Source organism: Salmo salar, chromosome 09 (genome assembly GCF_965601325.2).
Source record: "Salmo salar chromosome 09, fSalSal1, whole genome shotgun sequence".
In the NCBI taxonomy this organism is placed as follows: Eukaryota; Metazoa; Chordata; class Actinopteri; order Salmoniformes; family Salmonidae; genus Salmo; species Salmo salar.
This window is the reverse complement of record NC_138299.1, coordinates 27,166,058-27,185,458: the sequence shown is the minus strand read 5'-3', so window position 1 is coordinate 27,185,458 and position 19,401 is coordinate 27,166,058. Positions and strand designations below refer to the sequence as shown.

At 41.0% G+C, this 19,401-nt stretch overlaps 1 protein-coding gene across 1 annotated transcript in view; it reads right to left on the bottom strand.

Moving 5' to 3' along the window:
- gabrb1 (gamma-aminobutyric acid type A receptor subunit beta1) overlaps nt 1–19,401 on the bottom strand; it is a 55,937-nt gene that overhangs the window by 26,208 nt on the left and 10,328 nt on the right. Inside the window, exon 4 of the mRNA XM_014210609.3 lies at nt 11,384–11,604. Within this exon, the coding sequence (XP_014066084.1) occupies nt 11,384–11,604 (221 nt within the window). The remainder of the gene's footprint in view (nt 1–11,383; nt 11,605–19,401) is intronic.

Genomic DNA, 19,401 nt, shown 5'->3' with positions numbered 1-19,401 from the left:
TGCCCTGTAAAAGCTAATCTCACTGGCCCATAGCCACTTTCCTCACCAAGTGATAGCGAATGTCCAGTGAGACCAATATCTGTCAATTTCAGCCACAACAATGTTGTGAACTAAAAAGCCCTGGGCATAATTTATCTTACACTGCAGATGAAAATTCTGTGGCTGTGGACCATGTCTCGGACACACCAAATGCATTAGGGAAGTCTGGGTGAATTATAAAGCAGCTGCAGAGATGGGGTAAAAATAGAGCACCGTAGGGGCGTCAGTAAGGGTGTACCCTACCTTCCAGCAGAGAGCTCGGAGAGCTATAAGCGCTAAACCCACTCCCAATTACCCTGGTGTTTAACATCCTCTCCCCATCTGTAACGGTTGTCGTCGGGAATAGAGGACCAAAACGCAGCAGGAATGTGGATGCTCATCTTGTCATTTATTTTAAATAAAGAGAACACCAAAATAACAAAACTAAGCACTCACGAACAACAAAACAGTCTTGTCACGCTCACACAGGCAAAACAAGAAACAATCTCCCACAAACACTTAACCAAACACATACCCATATATAGGACTCTCAATCAGAGGCAACTAGAAAACACCTGCCTCCAATTGAGAGTCCAACCCCAATAAACTAGAGATAGAAATACAAAAGACTAGAGACCACATAGAAATACAAACCTAGAACATAACCCCAAAAACCCAGAACTAACTAAACCAACACCCTACTAAATAAATCACCACCCCGAACCACATAAACAAAATACCCTCTGCCACGTCCTGACCAAACTACAATAACAAATAACCCTTATACTGGTCAGGACGTGACACCATCAGATCAATACAGATCAAACACATCAGGAACAGAGGTGGGCTTTGCATCTGTGATGGTAATGAGCGTCATGATTGATACGTGATAGATGTTACGGGTGTGACTGACTGCAGCATTAGCATTGGATTGTGTTTTCTGAGATGGCTAATGCAGCTGGCGAGAGTAATGCATTGTTAATGTGAGAGGAATCATAACTGATATTGGAAAAGTCATGCTATTGAAATGTCTGCAGTTATACTGGTATAGTGATTTAACCAGGATAGTCCACTCAGTAACAATTGATACTGTTTTCCAGGGGAAGATGAAGGTAAGACATGTTCAACTCTATTGTCTTATTGTGGGGGTTTTTTACTGAAAAAGGGTGCTAGCTAGAGGGCTGATCTGTTAAATAACCTGTCAAATTTGACTAAAGCTTTTTGTTACATGACCGCTATACTTCATGAAATGTTAATCACACACACACTCTCTTTTCCTTCACATGCTGAAGCACCGGGAGAAGAAGTGTCAGTGCTGTCTAAAAATGAGTAATTGCCAGATATGTACGTGATGCTAGATTTGATTAAAGGTTGAATTAAAAATACGTTGCAATATTCAATCAATCTTCATTGAGCATAACTAATTGGCCTACTGTTTGATAGCTTGTGCAGTGACCATTCAGACTTGCCATATGCATATGGGTGGATACTATAAACACATGAAGGTAACAGCAGACATGTGTACACAACAGTAACTGGTGAGGTCATTCCAGTCAGCCTAAATATAGCTGGCTCACTGTAGACAGCAGGCAGCAGCACACTGGCTGAATAAGTTTGTTAGTCTGCGGGGAATAATAATTCTGCAGCATTCGAGTGTGAAGAGGTCTCACTGCTCAACGTGAAACTGTGAGAATTGTGTGTGAGAAGCAAAGGAGAAAAGTTGTCACAATGACATGCAAGTTATTTCTGGGTGCTCTTGTGAGGGAGGCAGGGATAGAAGAAGGGAGGAAGACAAGGAGGGGCAGAGTGGTATTCACATTATACAGAGAAAGACATAAGAGCAGAGGAAACACTGACACTGACAGATAGCCACATGAATTACATGCTTATGGTGCAGAGTAACTGTCTGTTAGTGCAATCTAGTATGACAGTGGTTCAGGACGTTAATAACTTAGTAATGTTGTGTTCTGGGTATTTTTGTACATTTTTTAGGTCTTATTGTCCTCAGTACTACCTAATTAATTTTTTTACTTTTACTCTTCTTTTTTTATTTTCCATTTGTTTTGTTATGTGGCTAATTCCTAAAGAGGATGCTCCTCTCGTGGTCATGCCATAGACTTATAGGGGTTTTGGCTGGGCACTTGAGCGGTGGCAGTATTGAAACAGGTTTATGGGACAGTCCCGAGTTTTTACCTGGACCACACCGATCGGCGGTTGAAGGTGTGTTTTAGGATGCTAAAGGAGCGTTACAGGTACAGGGGTGGTATGATAGTATCAGTGACAACACCCCCTTCTTGGATGGGGGAAGGCTTTCACGGGAGGGATATTGGAAGACAATTGGAGGTTTACTTAGAATCAGTTGCAGCTGCAGTATGTTTAGCAGTGCATATATTATGGTAGAGGTACATGGGTAGATGTCAGACTGTCATGGGTGTCGTAGGGTTTAGACCAAGACGCAGCGGGAAAATGTATACTCATCTTCTTTTATTAATGGACAAAGAAGGAAAAACAAAAACAAACACGTATACAAAAAACACGACGACAAAGAACAGGCCAGTAAGGCACAAAGCTATACACAGCAACAATCTCCCACAAAATCCCATGACAAAAACACTCCTAAATATAGGACCTTCAATCAGAGGCAACAATAGACAGCTGCCTCCAATTGAAGGCCCCAATCCCCATACCAAAACATAGAAATACAAACACCTAGACAGAACATAGAACGATAACCCAAAAACCCCGGAATACATAAATCAAATACCCCTCTACATAAACAACCACCCCGAACCATATAAATGAAATACCCCCTCTACATGAACACATACACAAACACACCCTGAATCACATAAAACAAATACCCCCTGCCACGTCCTGACCAAACTATAAGAACAAATAACCCCTTTACTGGTCAGGACGTGACACAGACATTGATTCTGGTAGTGTTGGTAAGTATGGATAAATTCTAGGTGTCTAGCAACTTGATCATCATGGTCATTTGTGGTAGTACGTTTACAGGCATATCTTATGGTAAGTATTGAAACTTTATGTCATTATGGCAAGTGGTGAAATAAGTATAGCTAGTTATAATTGTAATGACTTAGGAGATAATAAGAAAAGGACGATCAGTCTTTAACTGGCTAAAAGAGAAGGAATATAATATCTACAATTACAGATGAGGCTGTATGGAAAAAGGACTGGGAGGGAGAAATATATTTATGTCACGGTCAAAGAAACTCAAAAGGGGTGATGATATTAATAAGTAACAATTTTGATCCGAATGTGCAAACTGTCCAAACAGATCCGAAAGGAAGGTGGATCATTTTAAATATGCTATAGGACGATAAACACATTTGGCTAATTCATCTATATGGTCCAAATAATAATGATCCATACTTCTTCAAAATGATATATACTGTACTAATCTATTGAGCTCAAAAGCAACCAATTACTCTATTATTATGACAGGAGATTATAATACATTTTTAAGTACCCCAATGGATCGTAAAGGAAATCACACTACAAGCTATCACCCTCATGCAATTAAGGAAATTACGAATATTATGGACCCATTAGAACTAGTGGATATATGGAAGCTTAAAAATCCAGACTCGGGAAGATATACATGGAGGAGGCTTAATCAAGCTAGTCGTCTTGATTACTTTCTTGTATCCTTCGCGCTGGCACCAAAAGTAAGAAAAGTTTTGATAGGGGATAGAATGCAGTTGGACCATCAAATATTTGGCATCCGCATTTATAACTGACTTTTGCCTGTATAACATAGCTACAGCAGATCCCCTTATTGTATGGGACACTTTTAAAATGTGCCTTAAGAGGTCATGCAATTCAATATCTTTAAACAAAAACAATTTTGGCCAAAAGAGTTCATATTAACAAAGGAAATAGAAGAAATAACAATACAGATGGATAGCAATACAAATTGGACCATAGAGGCACAGAATAAGTTAGAGGGGAAAAAAAGAAATTGAGGAACTTATTCGGGAACAATCAAGTATAATGTATTATAAAAATAAACCGAGTTGGATGGAAAATGGTGAAAAATGAACCAAATTCTTTTTGAATTTTCAACATAGAAATGCTATCAAAAATGATTTACCGAAACTTGTTACAGATGACAGAGTCATCCATGAGTCACCAAATGATATGAAAGAGAAAGAAAAGTACTTTAAGCATATGTTCTATTTTCAGTCTCCTCCATTTCCACGAGCTAAAGTTAACTGTAAGGAATTTGTTCCTAATAATAGAGTAAAATTAACACCTGTACAGAAAGACTTGTGTATGGGACAAATTGCAGAGGAGCAATGTATTGATGCAATTAAAGCCTTTAGGCCAGGGAAAACTCCAGGGATAGATGGCATAGCAGTTAAGGTATATATCTATTCAAAGATCCAGTATTAGCACGTTTTAACCATTCCTATAAAAATGGTAAACTATCAGGTGCTCAGCAAGGTTTGATTTCACTATTACTGAACCAGGACCCAGGTGGTAAGTATAAATATCCAGTCTATCTGAAAAAAAACTTTAGGCCCCCTACACTTCAGTGTTGTGATGCAAAAATCCTTGCAAAATGCATAGAATTAATCGCATAAAATTAAAAAGTTGTTGTCGGATATTATTCATCCTGACCAGACAGGTTATTTTTTTTACATAGAAAATACATTGGAGATAATATAAGACAAGTATTTGAAACAATAGAATATTATGAAAAATCTAGGAAACCAGGTCTGGTATTCAGAGCAGATTTTGAAAAGGCTTTTGATAAAGTACGACTAGAATTTATATATAAATGCCTGGACTATTTTAATTTTGGAGAAGCTCTTATAAAATGGGTTAAAGTTATGTAGTGTAACCTCAGGGGTAAAATAATAAATACTACTTCTCAGAAAGTATTAAACTGTCAAGAGGAGTAAAACAAGGTTGTTCACTGTCAGCATATCTATTTATTATGGTCATCAAAATGTTAGCTATTAAAATCAGATCCAATAATAATAATAATAATAATAATAATATAGAAGAGCTGGAAATCCAGGGCTTAAAAACAAAGGTATGCTGACGACTCACATTTCCTCTTAAATCCACAATCTGGATCCCTGCACAGCCTCATAGAGGACCTAGATATTTTTCTAACCTCTCTGGATTAAAACCGAACTATGATAAGTGTACCATATTACGTATTGGATCGCTAAAAAATACAACTTTTACATTACCGTGTAGTTTACCCAGTGGTGTAAAGTACTTAAGTAAAAATATTTTAAAGTACCACTTAAGTCATTTTTTGGGGTATCTGTACTTTAATTTACTATTTATATTTTTGACAACTTTTACTTCACTACATTCCTAAAGAAAATAATGTACTTTACTTCATACATTTTCCCTGACACCCAAAAGTACTCGTTACATCTTGACAGGAAAATGGTCCAATTCACACACTTCCCTGGTCATCTCTACTACCTCTGATCTGGCGGACTCACTAAACACAAATGCTTTGTTTGCAAATTATGTCTGAGTGTGGGAGTGTGCCCCTGAATATATACGTCAATATAAAAGAAAATGGTGCCGTACTTTGCTTAATTTAAGGAATTAGAAATGGTTTATACTTTTACTGTTGATACTTAAGTACATAGCAATTCCATTTACTTTTGATACTTAAGTATATTTAAAATCAAATACTTTAAAAAATACTATTTAAAATCTTTTACTTTTACTCAAGTAGTATTTTACTGGGTGACTTTCCCTTTTACTTGAGTCAGTTTCTATTAAGGTATCTTTACTAAGTATGACAATTGAGTACTTTTTCCTCCACTGAGTTTACCAATAAAATGGTCTGAAGGTGAAGTGGACATACTCGATATTCATATCCCTAAAGAAATAAAGTAACTTACTACAACAAATTTGAACCGAAAGTTAGCAAAAACAGCTAAGGTCTCGCTACCATAGAAAGGTAAATTCCTGTCTATTTGTGGAAAAATCACCCTGATTAGTTATTTTGTCACATCCCAGTTTACCTATTTACTTATGGCCCTGCCTACGCCAAACAATTTGTCTTTTAATTTATTTAAGAAAAAATATTTAACTTTATTTGGAATGGCAAGCCAGACAATATAAAACGTGATTATTTCTATAACGAATATGAGTTCGGGGGGCTAAAATTATTAAATATTAAAGCATTAAACCTCTCACTAAAACCATCAGTCATACAAAAAAATTATACTTCAATCCGAACTGGTTCTCCAGTAAATTAGTAAGAATGGTTCATCCCTTGTTCAAAAATTTCCTTTTTCCCCTTGATCCAGATTACATCCTCTCACTTTTACGTTTTTTTTATGTAACATTTATTTAAACTAGGTATTTCAGTTAATTGAAAATGAAACCTTTTTCAAAATATCTCCCTGTCTAAAACAAGCCATACAAAGCTGGTTGCAATTCCAGTTTCATCTTCCAGGAAAGACAACAAATATTACAACAAATAATATGGTTAAATTCAAATATACTAATTGATAATGTTTTTTTTTTAAGCTATGTAAAAAAAATAAAAAATCTTTGGTAATGATATCACAGGTGCAAATAACAAACATTTATGGAAATGTTTACTCTATCCAAAATAACAACCAACTGAAAGCAGCATTACCACAAAAAATGGAGGAGGCTTGTTTGTTTGTTTGTTTGCCCATTATTAAAGACCAAATTGAAGATTTGTATTTTTTCATAAATAAAAAAAATATCAGTTTTACTTGAAGGCCAAAATGTTGACCGTGGCGCCATACAGGTTGCAAAATAGTCGGGATGAGATTTTCGATGTGCCGATTCCGTGGCACATGGTTTATGAACTGATATGCGAAAGAACGCTTGATTCAGAATTGAGTTTTTACATTTCAATTACTATACAAAATCCTTGCCACAAACGGAATGTTATGTACATTGTATTCGGAAAGTATTCAGACCCCTTGACTTTTTCCACATTTTGTTACGTTACAGCCTTATTCTAAAATTGATTAAATAGTTTTTTTCACACATTAATCTAAACACAATACCCCATAATGACAAAGCAAAAACTGTTTTTTTTTTTACATTTTGCAAATGTATTACAAAATAACAAACTGAAATATCCCATTTACATAAGTATTCAGACACTTTACTCAGGTCGTTGTTGAAGCACCTTTGGCAGCGATTACAGTCTAGAGTCTTCTTGGGTATGATGCTACAAGCTTGGCACACCTGTATTTCGGGAGTTCTCTGCAGATTTTCTCTGAAGATCATCTCAAGCTCTGTCAGGTTGGTTGGGGAGCATCGCTACACAGCTATTTTCAGGTCTCTCCAGAGATGTTCGATCGGATTCAAGTCCGGGCTCTGGCTGGGCCACTCAAGGACATTCAGAGAATTGTCTTGGCTGTGTGCTTAGGGTCTTGTCCTGTTGGAAGGTGAAGCTTCACCCCAGTCTGAGGTCCTGAGCGCTCTAGAGCAGGTTTTCATCAAGGATCTCTCTGTGCTTCATTCATCTTTCCCTCGATCCTGGCTAGTCTCCCAGTCCCTGCCGCTGATAAACATCCCCACAGTATGATGCTGCCACCACCATGCTTCACCGTAGGGATGGTGCCAGGTTTCCTCCAGACGTGACGCTTGGCATTCAGGCCAAAGAGTTCAATCTTGGTTTCATCAGACCAGAGAATCTTGTTTTTCATGGTCTGAGAGTCTTTAGGTGCCTTTTGGCAAACTCCAAGCAAGCTGTCATGTGCCTTTTACTGAGAAGTGGCTTCTGTCTAATCACGCTACCATAAATGCCTGATTGGTGGAGTGCTGAAGAGATGGTTGTCCTTCTGGAAGGTTCTCCCATCTCCACATAGGAGCTTTGGAGCTCTGTCAGAGTGACCAAGGCCCTTCACCTCCCTGACCAAGGCCCTTCTCCCCCTATTGCTCAGTTTGGCCAGGCAGCCAGCTCTAGGAAGAGTCTTGATGGTTCCAAACTTCTTCCATTTAAGGATGATGGAGGCTACTGTGTTCTTGGGGACCTTCAATGCTGTAGAAATTGTGGTACTCTTCCCCAGATCTGTGCCTCGACACAATCCTGTCTCTGAACTCTACGGACAATTCCTTCGACCTCATGGCTTGGTTTTTGCTCTGACATGCACTGTCAACTGTGGGACCTTACATAGACAGGTGTGTGCCTTTACAAATCATGTCCAGTCAATTGAATTTGCCACAGGTGGATTCTTATCAAGTTGTAGAAACATCTCAAGGATGATCAATGGAAACAGGATGCACCTGAGCTCAATTTCGAGTCTCATAGCAAAGGGTCTGAAAACGTATGTAAATAAGGTTGTTGTTTTTTCATAAATGTGCAAAAATGTCTAAAAAAACAGTATTTTTTTCTCGCTGTGTCAGTATTGTGTGTAGATTGATTTGGAAATTAATTAATTTAATCAATTTTAGAATAAGGCTGTAACGTAAGAACGTGTGGGAAAAGTCAAGGGGGTCTGAATACTTTCCAAATACACTGTACGTATAAAGTGTCCTAGGAAATGACAGAGACATAACAAAGATATATTGTTTATTGTTAACAAACAAATTATTATGGCAGTGGTCAGGGACATGGGGAGAACTATGATGCTGAAGCATTATTAGTTACTGTAACTCTAAACTGGTACCAACACGGGATCTACACTTCAGTACAGTACCACTGGATAACTGGATGCACTGGGCACCATTTACCTTTTAGAGAGACAAAAGAGATGGGGACTGGAGATGAGAGGCGAGCGGAGCAGGTTTTCCTGGTAGTGCTCCTGGGGAGAGCAGCGTATGGTTGAGGCAGACTGGAGCTGCCGGCGCCGGCGCCAGCAGGGTGAATCACCTGATCCTCCTGAGAGGCATGGCTGTCGCTAATGAATGTCTCCACAGGCCTGTGCCAGCCAGTACCCAGGCCACTGCTGCTCAAGCAACAGGCAGACCACTCAACTCAAACCAAGCTAATGTGGTTTTCTACAGTAGGCTAGCTTGAAATGTCAGTCAATAGAATTTGTTAAAGGTACCCAAGCCAATAAGACATCATCATGCACAGAGGGGCAACTTCCTGCTTACAGACGTCAATAACAACAGAATACAAATCTGCCAAGAATATCAGTATGTGGGCATGCCGAAACTGGGAAGAGCCAATAGTGGCAATCTGTCCTGCTGTGTAGGATGATGTCATGTTGATCAGTCTACCTTTAAATGTGCCCTTCAAAGGACTAACATTTACATTTACATTTACGTCATTTAGCAGACGCTCTTATCCAGACCGACTTACAAATTGGTGCATTCACCTTATGATATCCAGTGGAACAACCACTTTACAATAGTACATCTATATCTTTTTTGGGCGGGGGGGGGGGGCTTGGGGGGGGGGGGTTAGAAGGATTACTTTATCCTATCCCAGGTATTCCTTAAAGAGGTGGGGTTTCAGGTGTCTACGGAAGGTGGTGATTGACTCCGCTGTCCTGGCGTCGTGAGGGAGCTTGTTCCACCATTGGGGTGCCAGAGCAGCGAACAGTTGCAGGAAGGCTTAAGGTGAGTTGAGTGTTTGCCTATAGACAGGGATGGTGTGTATTGAATTTGAATTCAGTCCATTCATGGGGTGAATTGGAATTCGACGTGTAAACAAAGCAGTTGCATAAACATTGCTTTGGCAGGTTTGAATCCGGTCCTAAATGTTACCTTGACAATCATGTTTTTATTGGCATACATGTTCATGCCAGTAAACAATCAGGAGCATGCTGTTCAGCCACCTAATACATATTACCAAATCCTTTAGCCACAACTGAAACAAGAACAAATTATCTTAAATTTTCCTTGCCACCAAATGATACTACAGACCTATACACCAAAAAGAACCCCTCAGATGTATTATGGGAACAGCCAATATGTATGTCGCCTAAACCAATGCTTAATCAAATCACACATCAAATACCTTTTTTTCCACCACCATACCAGGTTAACCCCACGCACAACTCCCCCTCAGCCCTAATTAACCCAACCAGTCACATGGCGTTGAAGAAAACACTGCACCTCCCTCACAAAGATATGCACCACACAAACTGCCCTAATCTAGACGTCGAGTGCAGTCACAGCAACTCATGCTAACGTAGCTAATGGGCTTGATTGCCTTGTTTTCATTAGCTTCTGCCGTGATGTAACCTACCCCGAGACCCGAAGACAGATGTTGGCGCCAGATGTTAGCTTTCAGAGCTAATTGCTAGATCACAGACTTAACACTGCCCTTTTTGTGATGGGCCCATCTCGCTGTCAACATGGGTTTGATTCCAGTCGACGGTCACATTGGTTCCGTGACTCCCTAGTATCTTTTCAGCAGATGAGGTCAATCTGAGTCAGATTATTGTGGTGATGTAATCTTGCCTGAATCTTTGAGACAGATGTTATCTCCCAGAACTACCAGCTAGCCTTTAACTCAGTCAGTTAACTAGCTATAGCAGAAGGTGACTAACTCCTGTCCTTAAAGGCCTCAGTGTCCACTGGTTTTCCTGTCTCCCTCGCACTTAATTGATCAATTAATGTCAGTGATTGGGTAGAGCAGGACTACTTTAATCCGAACCCTGATGGTCCGGGGTACTGCTGGATAACGAAAACAAAAGAACACAAATGCCCTCCTAAACAAACTACACCTTTTGGCTTGAACAAACCCCCTCAAAAGAGCACGTTTGATGGAATCCACATCCATCGTCAGCACGGGCATGATAACAAGAAATGCCCCCCGACTGAAGTAATAAACATGTATTGGATCTTCCCTACCAACCCTACAGTTGTGCCTCGTAGCTCCAAAAAAGTATATCTAACTAGAAAAACTGTCAAGTCATTATTCCCCCCCACCAAAGCGCTGAATCCCTCTGATCTCCACTGCATTATTGACAGTGGCTGCCCTTCAATTCCCTTCGTTAGCTCGGCGTGGCTGGCTTCAGCACGGCTCAGCCCTGCAGAGGCGAGGAGGGGAGCATGTAGAGTACGAGGCTACACTGCTGCTGTGCTCCGGACTGCAGGGAAGCACGGCTCCATAAATAATTCACCACCTGGGTCTTCTTCTCACGCTCCAGAGGCAGAGGAGAAAGTGCAACGGCTGTTTGAGAGGGCTTTGAGGAATGGAGGGTTTCCTTGCCCATGTTTCTGCAGTAGAGATGCAGCACCCACACACTAAGAGATGTTGTGTAGGAGCTATGGTTGCATGTTTTTCAACCAGCCACCAGTCACACACAGACACAGACACTAAGACAAAGACACACACACAAACAACACACACCTCAAACAAAAAACGCTGACATAGGAGCCCAAGAACACATAACGCTGATGCACACACACTCACCTCAGGCCGTAGAGCACAGTTCCGTCAGGATGGAGTCGGATCATTCTGTTCTTCACTGTGACCCCGTGCACAAAGGACTTCTTATCGTTGATGAAGTAGGTGTCAGGGACCCAGAGCGAGTCAGCCACCCTGTTGTCCAGCGTCAGGTTGAGGGGAATCCCTGTGTAGGACAAGCGCTTGTCCCTCCAGGACTGCTGGAAGTACATGGTGATGGTGTAATCCTAGGGGGGGTGGAAGACGAAGAAGAGGAAAGGGTGGGATGATTAGGCACACATTAGGAAAGTACATGGTGTATAGTGTTTATGGGAGGGATTAGCTCTCTGTTGTTGGAGTGTTCACAGTGTGCCTGTTGGCTGTGGCACTGTGTGTGGGTGTGTACAGTTCATTTGTGAAGTATTCAGACCCCTTAACTTTTTCCACATTTTGTTACGTTACAGCCTTATTTTAAAATTGATTAATTTGTTTGTTTCTTTCCTCATCAATCTACACACAACACCCCTTAATGACAAAGCAAAAACCTTTTTATTTTTATTTTAGCAAATGTATTGAAAATAAAGAACGGAAATATTACATTTACATAAGTATTCAGACCCTTTACTCAGTACTTTGTTGAAGCAACTTTGGCAGCGATTAAATCGAGTCTTCTTGGGTATGACGCTACAAGCTTGGCACACCTGTATTTGGAGAGTTTCTCCCATTCTTCACTGCAGATCCTCTCAAGGATCTCTCTGTACTTTGCTCCGTTCATCTTTCCCACGATCCTGACATTGTCTCCCAGTCCCTGCCTCTGAAAAACATCCCCACAGCATGATGCTGCCACCACCATACTTCACCGTAGGAATGGCGCCAGGTTTCCTCCAGATGACGCTTGGCATTCAGGTCAAAGAGGTCAAATATTGGTTTCATCAGACCAGAGAATCTTGTTGTTCATGGTCTGAGAGTCTAGGTGCCTTTTAGCAAACTCCAAGCGGGCTGTCATGTGCCTTTTACTGAGGAGTGGCTTCCGTCTGGCCACTCTACCATAAAGGCCTTTTTGGTGCAGTGCTGCAGAGATGGTTTAACTTTCCAGTTCTACTATCTCCACAGAGGAACTCTGGAGCTCTGTCAGAGTCACCATCAGGTTCTTGGTCACCTCCCTGACCAAGGCCTTTCTCCCCGGATTGCTCAATTTGGCGGACGGTGGTTCCAAACTTATTCCATTTAGAAATGAGGCCACTGTGTTCTTGCGGACCTTCAATGTTGAGGACATTTTTTGGTACCCTTCCCCAGATCTGTGCTCGACACAATCCAGTCTCGGAGCTCTACGGACAATTCCTTCCACCTCATGGCTTGGTTTTTGCTCTGACATGCACTGTCAACTGTGGTACCTTATATAGACAGGTGTGTGCCTTTCCAAATCATGTCCAATCAATTGAATTTAGCACAGATGGACTCCAATAAAGTTGTAAAAACATCTCAAGGATGATCAATGGAAACAGGATGCACCTGAGCTCAATTTCTAGTCTCATAGCAAAGGGTCTGACTACTTATGTAAATACGTTTATTAAATTTTTTGTACATTTGCAACATTTTCTAAAAACATGTTTTTGCTTTGTTATTATGGGTATTGTGTGTAGATTGATGAGAAAAAAACAAACAATTGAATTCACTTTAAAATAAGGCTGTAACATAACAAAATGTGGAAAAAGTCAAGGGGTCTGAATACTTTCTGAATGTACTGTGTGTCCTTTGTGTGTTGTCTGGTTGGGTTGTCTATGTGTATGACTACCTGGATGAGTGTATGACTAAATGTATGTGTGAGTGTGTTACCAATGCTCCAGACTGAGTCTCTGCTGTCAGTCGGGGTTGCACTGCAGTCTCCCACACAGTGCGCACCTTCTTTTTAAAAATGGCAACCACAGACTCTGCAATAAGGCCACATACTGCTGAGGTGGATTCTGTTGTGTAACGTCAGTTCTTATTAAGCGCAGCAAACAGTCGACTCTCGCTCGCTCCACTTGGCTCCTCTGCTCCTTGGAGAGGCTGAGCAGCTACAGTACTCTCCCTCCATCACCTGCCCCACTGTCACTCCTGTCACACCCTCCGTCCAGTCCTGCCCTCAAACTACCCTTGCATCAGCACCCCAAACGTCAATCTGAACATTTGCCTCTTTTACCTGTTTACTCTGTTCTGTTGTTCTCTCGGGTTTACATTTATACTTATAACAGCTACATGCACGCTCATCATGAGCTTAATGCCGTCATGAGCTATTGTTGTGACTATCAATGGCTTGAATGTTCAGTCGGGTTTCAAGCTAGTTTGGATAAGTCAGTGGGAAGTTACTGATGAGAAAGAAGAAGGATGATGTGTCAATACACCTGAGGTGCAACGTGAAGGGCTAACATTTTGGCTCTGCCATAAACACACTGTCCGATATCAGAGGGTATCTTCCCTTGCATATCGAGTGGTGTGTATCACAGTGTGAGAGAGTGAGAGTAAGGTGGGGAATAACAATAACATTGCTGATCATTAGGCGACAGAGACGGTTGCCAAGGTGCACAAGGTCCTCAAGATCACTCAAGGTTGTTGAGAAAAAGACGTGCCAGCAAACCAGCTTAATGAGAAAGACCTTAACTGTGTTTGTTGTAATTTGGTACTGCGTTGATATCGAAAATGGTGTGCCAGATTTACCCAGCGTTTGCACCAGTGTGAAATTCCAGAGGGAGTAACAAATAAAGAGAGGACCAAAAAGTAAAACATACTGTGGGAAAGAGATGAGAAAACTAACATGACGGTACATTTTAATACCCATGTCTCATTTCAAAGTTCTTTGTTATATACAGTATACAATAAATGCCATTGCCTTTGAAGATAATAATAGTACATGTTTAATCTGGCAGGTTTGAATACTTTATCTAAATGTTCAATTAGCTCTCTTTAGATTTTTTATCAAAGGTCAAGTGAGGTGTTCCCCAGGGCTCTTTTCTGGGCCCGTCTTAAATGTGGCTCTTTTTGAGCCGTTGCTGCGGTTTGATCTTAGTGACAGCACTGCGGCATCTTTTCCCAATCTGAAGATTTGCTGTTGACGGGACAGCAGGAACAGGGCCAACCAAAAACAAAGGATTAACAATGAATGGAGATCATTTATATCAGCCATCCAAAAAGCCTTGCAGGCATTTTGATGAAACGCACTTCAAAATGCTTCACTTAACTGCTGGTAACATTCTCTGAGGGCTGGCAGGGGAGAGTTGCATCACTCGGGTTTCTATCAATCTAATCTGGGTTGCAAAACTGCAGTTAAGATTCCACTCACAGCGTTCAAGCTTTCCAGTATTTGTTGCAGTTTGCGAAGATGCTTATGCAGGCATTTCAGAACATGCTTCAGGGAAATAAACTTTCTGGGAAAAAAAGCTTATTGGAGTTACATTTTCATATTTTATTCTTATTCAATTATGAAGGAACAATTTGTTGGTTATTCATGGACAAACTAAATGTTTTACAATACGAACACACTAAATAATGTGTCTGCTTTAAAGCATGCCTGCTGCTTGGGCTTAGACTGCACTGGTAATTAAAAATAGTTTCTTCAGACAGTTGAAAGAGACAACATGATGAATGCAATATGAGATTGAAGTGTATGATCAGGGCCAAGAGATCTGTACCTGTCAACCCTCCACCAGGTGTCAGAGATAACTGCTTCTAGAATGCAGATGTTACAGTAATTATTTTCACTATTACCCAGAATATGGAACCATCCTTCAATTGAGGGGGTCCTGATCATACACATCAATCTCATATTGGATTCATATAACCATATAATAAATTAAATACAAGCTATCTCACTCAAATGTGCATGATTAAAGGCCCAATGCTGCCGTTTTTATATCAGTATCAAATCATTTCTGGGTATCAATTAAGTACTTTACTGTAACAGGTTTCAATTAACATTGTCAAAAAGTAACAAAAAATAGCTTTTTAGCAAAAAACTACTTATCAAGCAAGAATGTTGCTATGACTGTCTGGGAGTGGTTTGAGTGGGGAGGGGAAAACTAGCTCTTATTGAAAATCATTTTGGAACTCGCTTTGTTATTGGTCTATTAACTAACTTAACGCCTGGTAATATCACCAGGCAAGCCGAAACTCCACCCTTGCAAAAACTGCTGATGAGAAGGTCCTGTGCAGATTGTATTTTCTATGAGGAAATAACACTGATCACATTTTTAACATGTTTATAGTGTTAGTTTCATCAGCTGTTGTACAATAGGATACTAAACACAGGTAAAAGTGAATTTTGACTCCACTGGGCCTTTACGATGTGAGCAAGAAATAACAAATGATCATAACATAGTGGATTTGCAAAGGAATTGCTGTATAGGAGAACCTGCAACCTGAATAAAAAAACATGAGAGATGTATAATGCTCGCTCAATCACCATCATAACACAGGTATGATTACATAAACCTGGAAAGTACAGCTACAAGCCTCTTACTGTACCTTACATGCAAACCAATAAATAACAGATAGGGGAATTAGAAATCCACAGGAACTGTTAGTGAGCAACAAAAACCTGGGATGACATAGCTTTAAGTGAGAACTGCTGCCTCATAAGGCTGGGAACAGAGAAACGGAGGAGAGAGGAAGAGAGGAAGAGAGGAGGAGAGGAAGGGGGCGTTGCAGCTCATGTCCCTCATTGGGGATGAACACTTCCCTTGGAGCCTATTATTAGAAACAGCTGTTCCCCTCGACGCCCGCTTTCCCATCATCACTCTGGCACCTCAGCGTTTCCACAGCAGAAAGTCTTAAACGTGAGTGGAATACCGTTATGCATATGAGAGCGCGAAAGCAGAGCGCCCGCTGCTGCACTGTAAATACACACAGTCACACGCACACTCACTCTCACACACTCACACAGGAAGGTAAACAGGGGCAGGCGATGCCCTTGGCATGTTTCCTCTCACCCCATGTCCTTTGTTGATGTATGATAGGCAGTCCTTAAGTGAGTGCTCCTCTACTCCTCTCCATATCTCACCGCACCGCGGACAACAACATGGGCTCTCTCCTACGCACGTCGGCACCACGCTATCCCCTCTGCAGTGTGCTTCTTTATGACCTAATTCCTCCCAATCCATGCCCATCTATGGGTGCAGACATCACAGGATAGAGGGATAGGAAGAGAGGGTGGGAGGCGAGGGGTAGAGATGGTGGCGCAGTCCTCCCTCCCAGCCTAGTTACTGTCAAAACTTCTGCGGCTTTTGGCAATCATGATGAAAAAAAGTTGCTGGCAACTGGATCTGCAGATATTCATTGGATGAATGGTGTTCATTGCATGAGAGCAGACTTGCTTCAGATTTAGCTGGGCATCATTGCAGTGTTCACTCATGCGTGCATGCATGGACGCACACACAATAAGCGAACCAACACACAAACACAAAAGTACCAAATTCCACTATGGTGTGCAGCTCCCTCAAAAGACTACAAACATCTGCATCTATTCATCTATTCTTCTCTATCAATAGTATACTCTTCTGATCGTTCCCGGTGTCTTGTGTGGAAATGTTGCATAGGACTATTCCTGCTGTAGTTTGGTAACGATTTGCTGTCTAACTGTCCCATTGTTGAGCTCTTGCATATGATATATTTAGCTGACATAAGAGGATTCTGAGGTAGGAATTCCTCCATCTTGGCTGACACTCTATCCAAACGAGGTTGGATCCCTGACAAAAACAGACATGATATGCAATTCAGTCCCACTGAGGAAAGTTTTGACAAAGGTCTCTGCAGATTCTTCTGCTGTCGGACGTGCCAATGAAGAAAAGTCAAGGACACAACTCAAGACTCATCTTTCAATCAAATTTGAAGATCCCACCAAATGGTTCTCACAAGTCAAAGGAATCTCCAACCTGCTTAGTGTAACAGAAAAATGTCAGTACTGGTTGCAGTTAAAAACCTGTATAATGTTCTGTGTTATTGTGTTTCAAGGTCGTCCAAGACTAAAGGCTCTATTCAATCTGATCTGCTTTAGCCGACATCAGCATTGCAGTTGTTTTGGCGGTGTCAGAGGTGGAACTGCGTTTGAGCTTTCAAATCTACAAGCTCCTGCACGGCATCACATCAAGATAAATTCCATGCAGACTTGTTTACAAGTTCGAACACTGGAATGTGAGGTGTAATCTTCACCTTGATTAGGCTGATAGAAATCCTATTTTTTTTGTTGAATGATTTTCAGTTTGAGCATCATTACCTCTATATAGCCGACACCGCCAAAACATCAGCTATTCGGGTGTCGCCTATTGCCAGGTTAATGCTTGATCTGATTGAATCTAGGCCTTATTTTCATACATTTACTGTCAATGAGTTATTGATCAAGATTTTAGTAATGTCTATGTCCTTTCGAGACATGAATGCAACTTGGGTGCACAGCATAACTAAGAACTTGTCAGATTTTGTCACCATGTGTTACTGCAGGCGACTGACTACATTGCTGTTTGAGTGGACTGAAGCCTGTGTTATAAGTCCTTGTAAATAATGCGTATGTACTATAATGTACAAACAGACAGGCATTGCAGGGAATTGATATGTATGCATACCAGAGACGGTGTCAAATTCATTGAAATGTCAATTAATTGACGAAATAAAGTCTACTGGAACTCAAATGAATTACCCCCCCTCACCACCCACCCACGCCCCACCTCTTCCTGTCCCCTAGACCAATAACCATCCCCTCCGCTAGTCCCTTCTCTCCCCTTGTTTCCATGCCAACACCTCTGCATGAAGTCATACAAATGTAAGAAAGTGACAATTCAATAAAACTATCATCAAGATTATCTTGGTGGTGAATAGAGCAGAAAAGCATTTCTCAGACTGTCTTCTTCTCGTGACTTTCTATCTTCCAGATATCCTGAGAGGCTTGGGCCAGGGAAGAACGATTCCATTAAGCATTAACCCTGAGTGCCCTCTGTCGCGCTGCCTCATATTTTATCCCACGCTCCTCCTGACTGAGCAGTGCCTGTGATGTTCCTTATAGGAAATACCTCTTGACATCTAATCAGATGGGGAACCATTAACTTTCAGTCTAATGGGTTGTACTCTGGTATGGAATTACACTAGAACGGTGGTCAGGTCTAGCTGTTAAAAGGCTCAGTGTGTACTCTATGTGTGATGAAATCCTAGCTCTCACTCTTATTCAGAAAATGGATCCATGGAATGCTAAATCTATCATTTTCTCACTAGCTACCAAACACAAGTGCTTTCTAACATGCATTGGTTGACTAAAAAGGCTTACAAATAAGCAGCAAGACACCCTCAAAGTTCCTTCAAACTAATATTCTGTGAATTCTTAAGCCACTTCTGCAGAACAAGATGGTAAACAGAATGCACTCGTACTGCTTTATAAAAAGGCCCAGTGTTCTGTACTACAGATAGACAGCACCAGCACTGTATCAGTACAGTGCAGTACAAGACAGGACTTCAAAGTACAGACAGAACCGAAGGGACAGATGAAATAAAATGCAGCATTCACCCATCTGCTCTGCTTCAGGCTCACCAATGGGTTAAATAAAATGAAGTTACTTGCTTTAAATTAATCTCACAGAGCTCTTAGCGCAAAAATGTCTCAACTCATCTCTTCATCTGCATTATTTCCAGGCCTGAATGGTGAGAAAGCACAAAGAAAGAGAGCAGTTCCACTGCAGCAGTCTGCCTCGCACTGGGAAATGTCACCTATTACTGTGAATACGTATCAATGAGCCCCCCAACTTTAATGTGTCAAATGACAAAAAGACGGAGAAACAGACTCTCTGACAACATCTTTGTGTTGTCATCATCTCAGTCTATAGTGCTGGTGACGCCCTAGTCCCTCACTGTTTTCAGAGAGATCACATCTATGGAGTACAAGGACCTAACCAGACACCCCATGACTCTCTCATACTGTAGTTACTGCAGTAATATACAGTAAATGGTGTACCAGAGACTATAGGAAAATCACCATAGGATCTATTGAAGTGAATTTGGGAGGGGCAGTTGGACTCAAACCTCTGCAC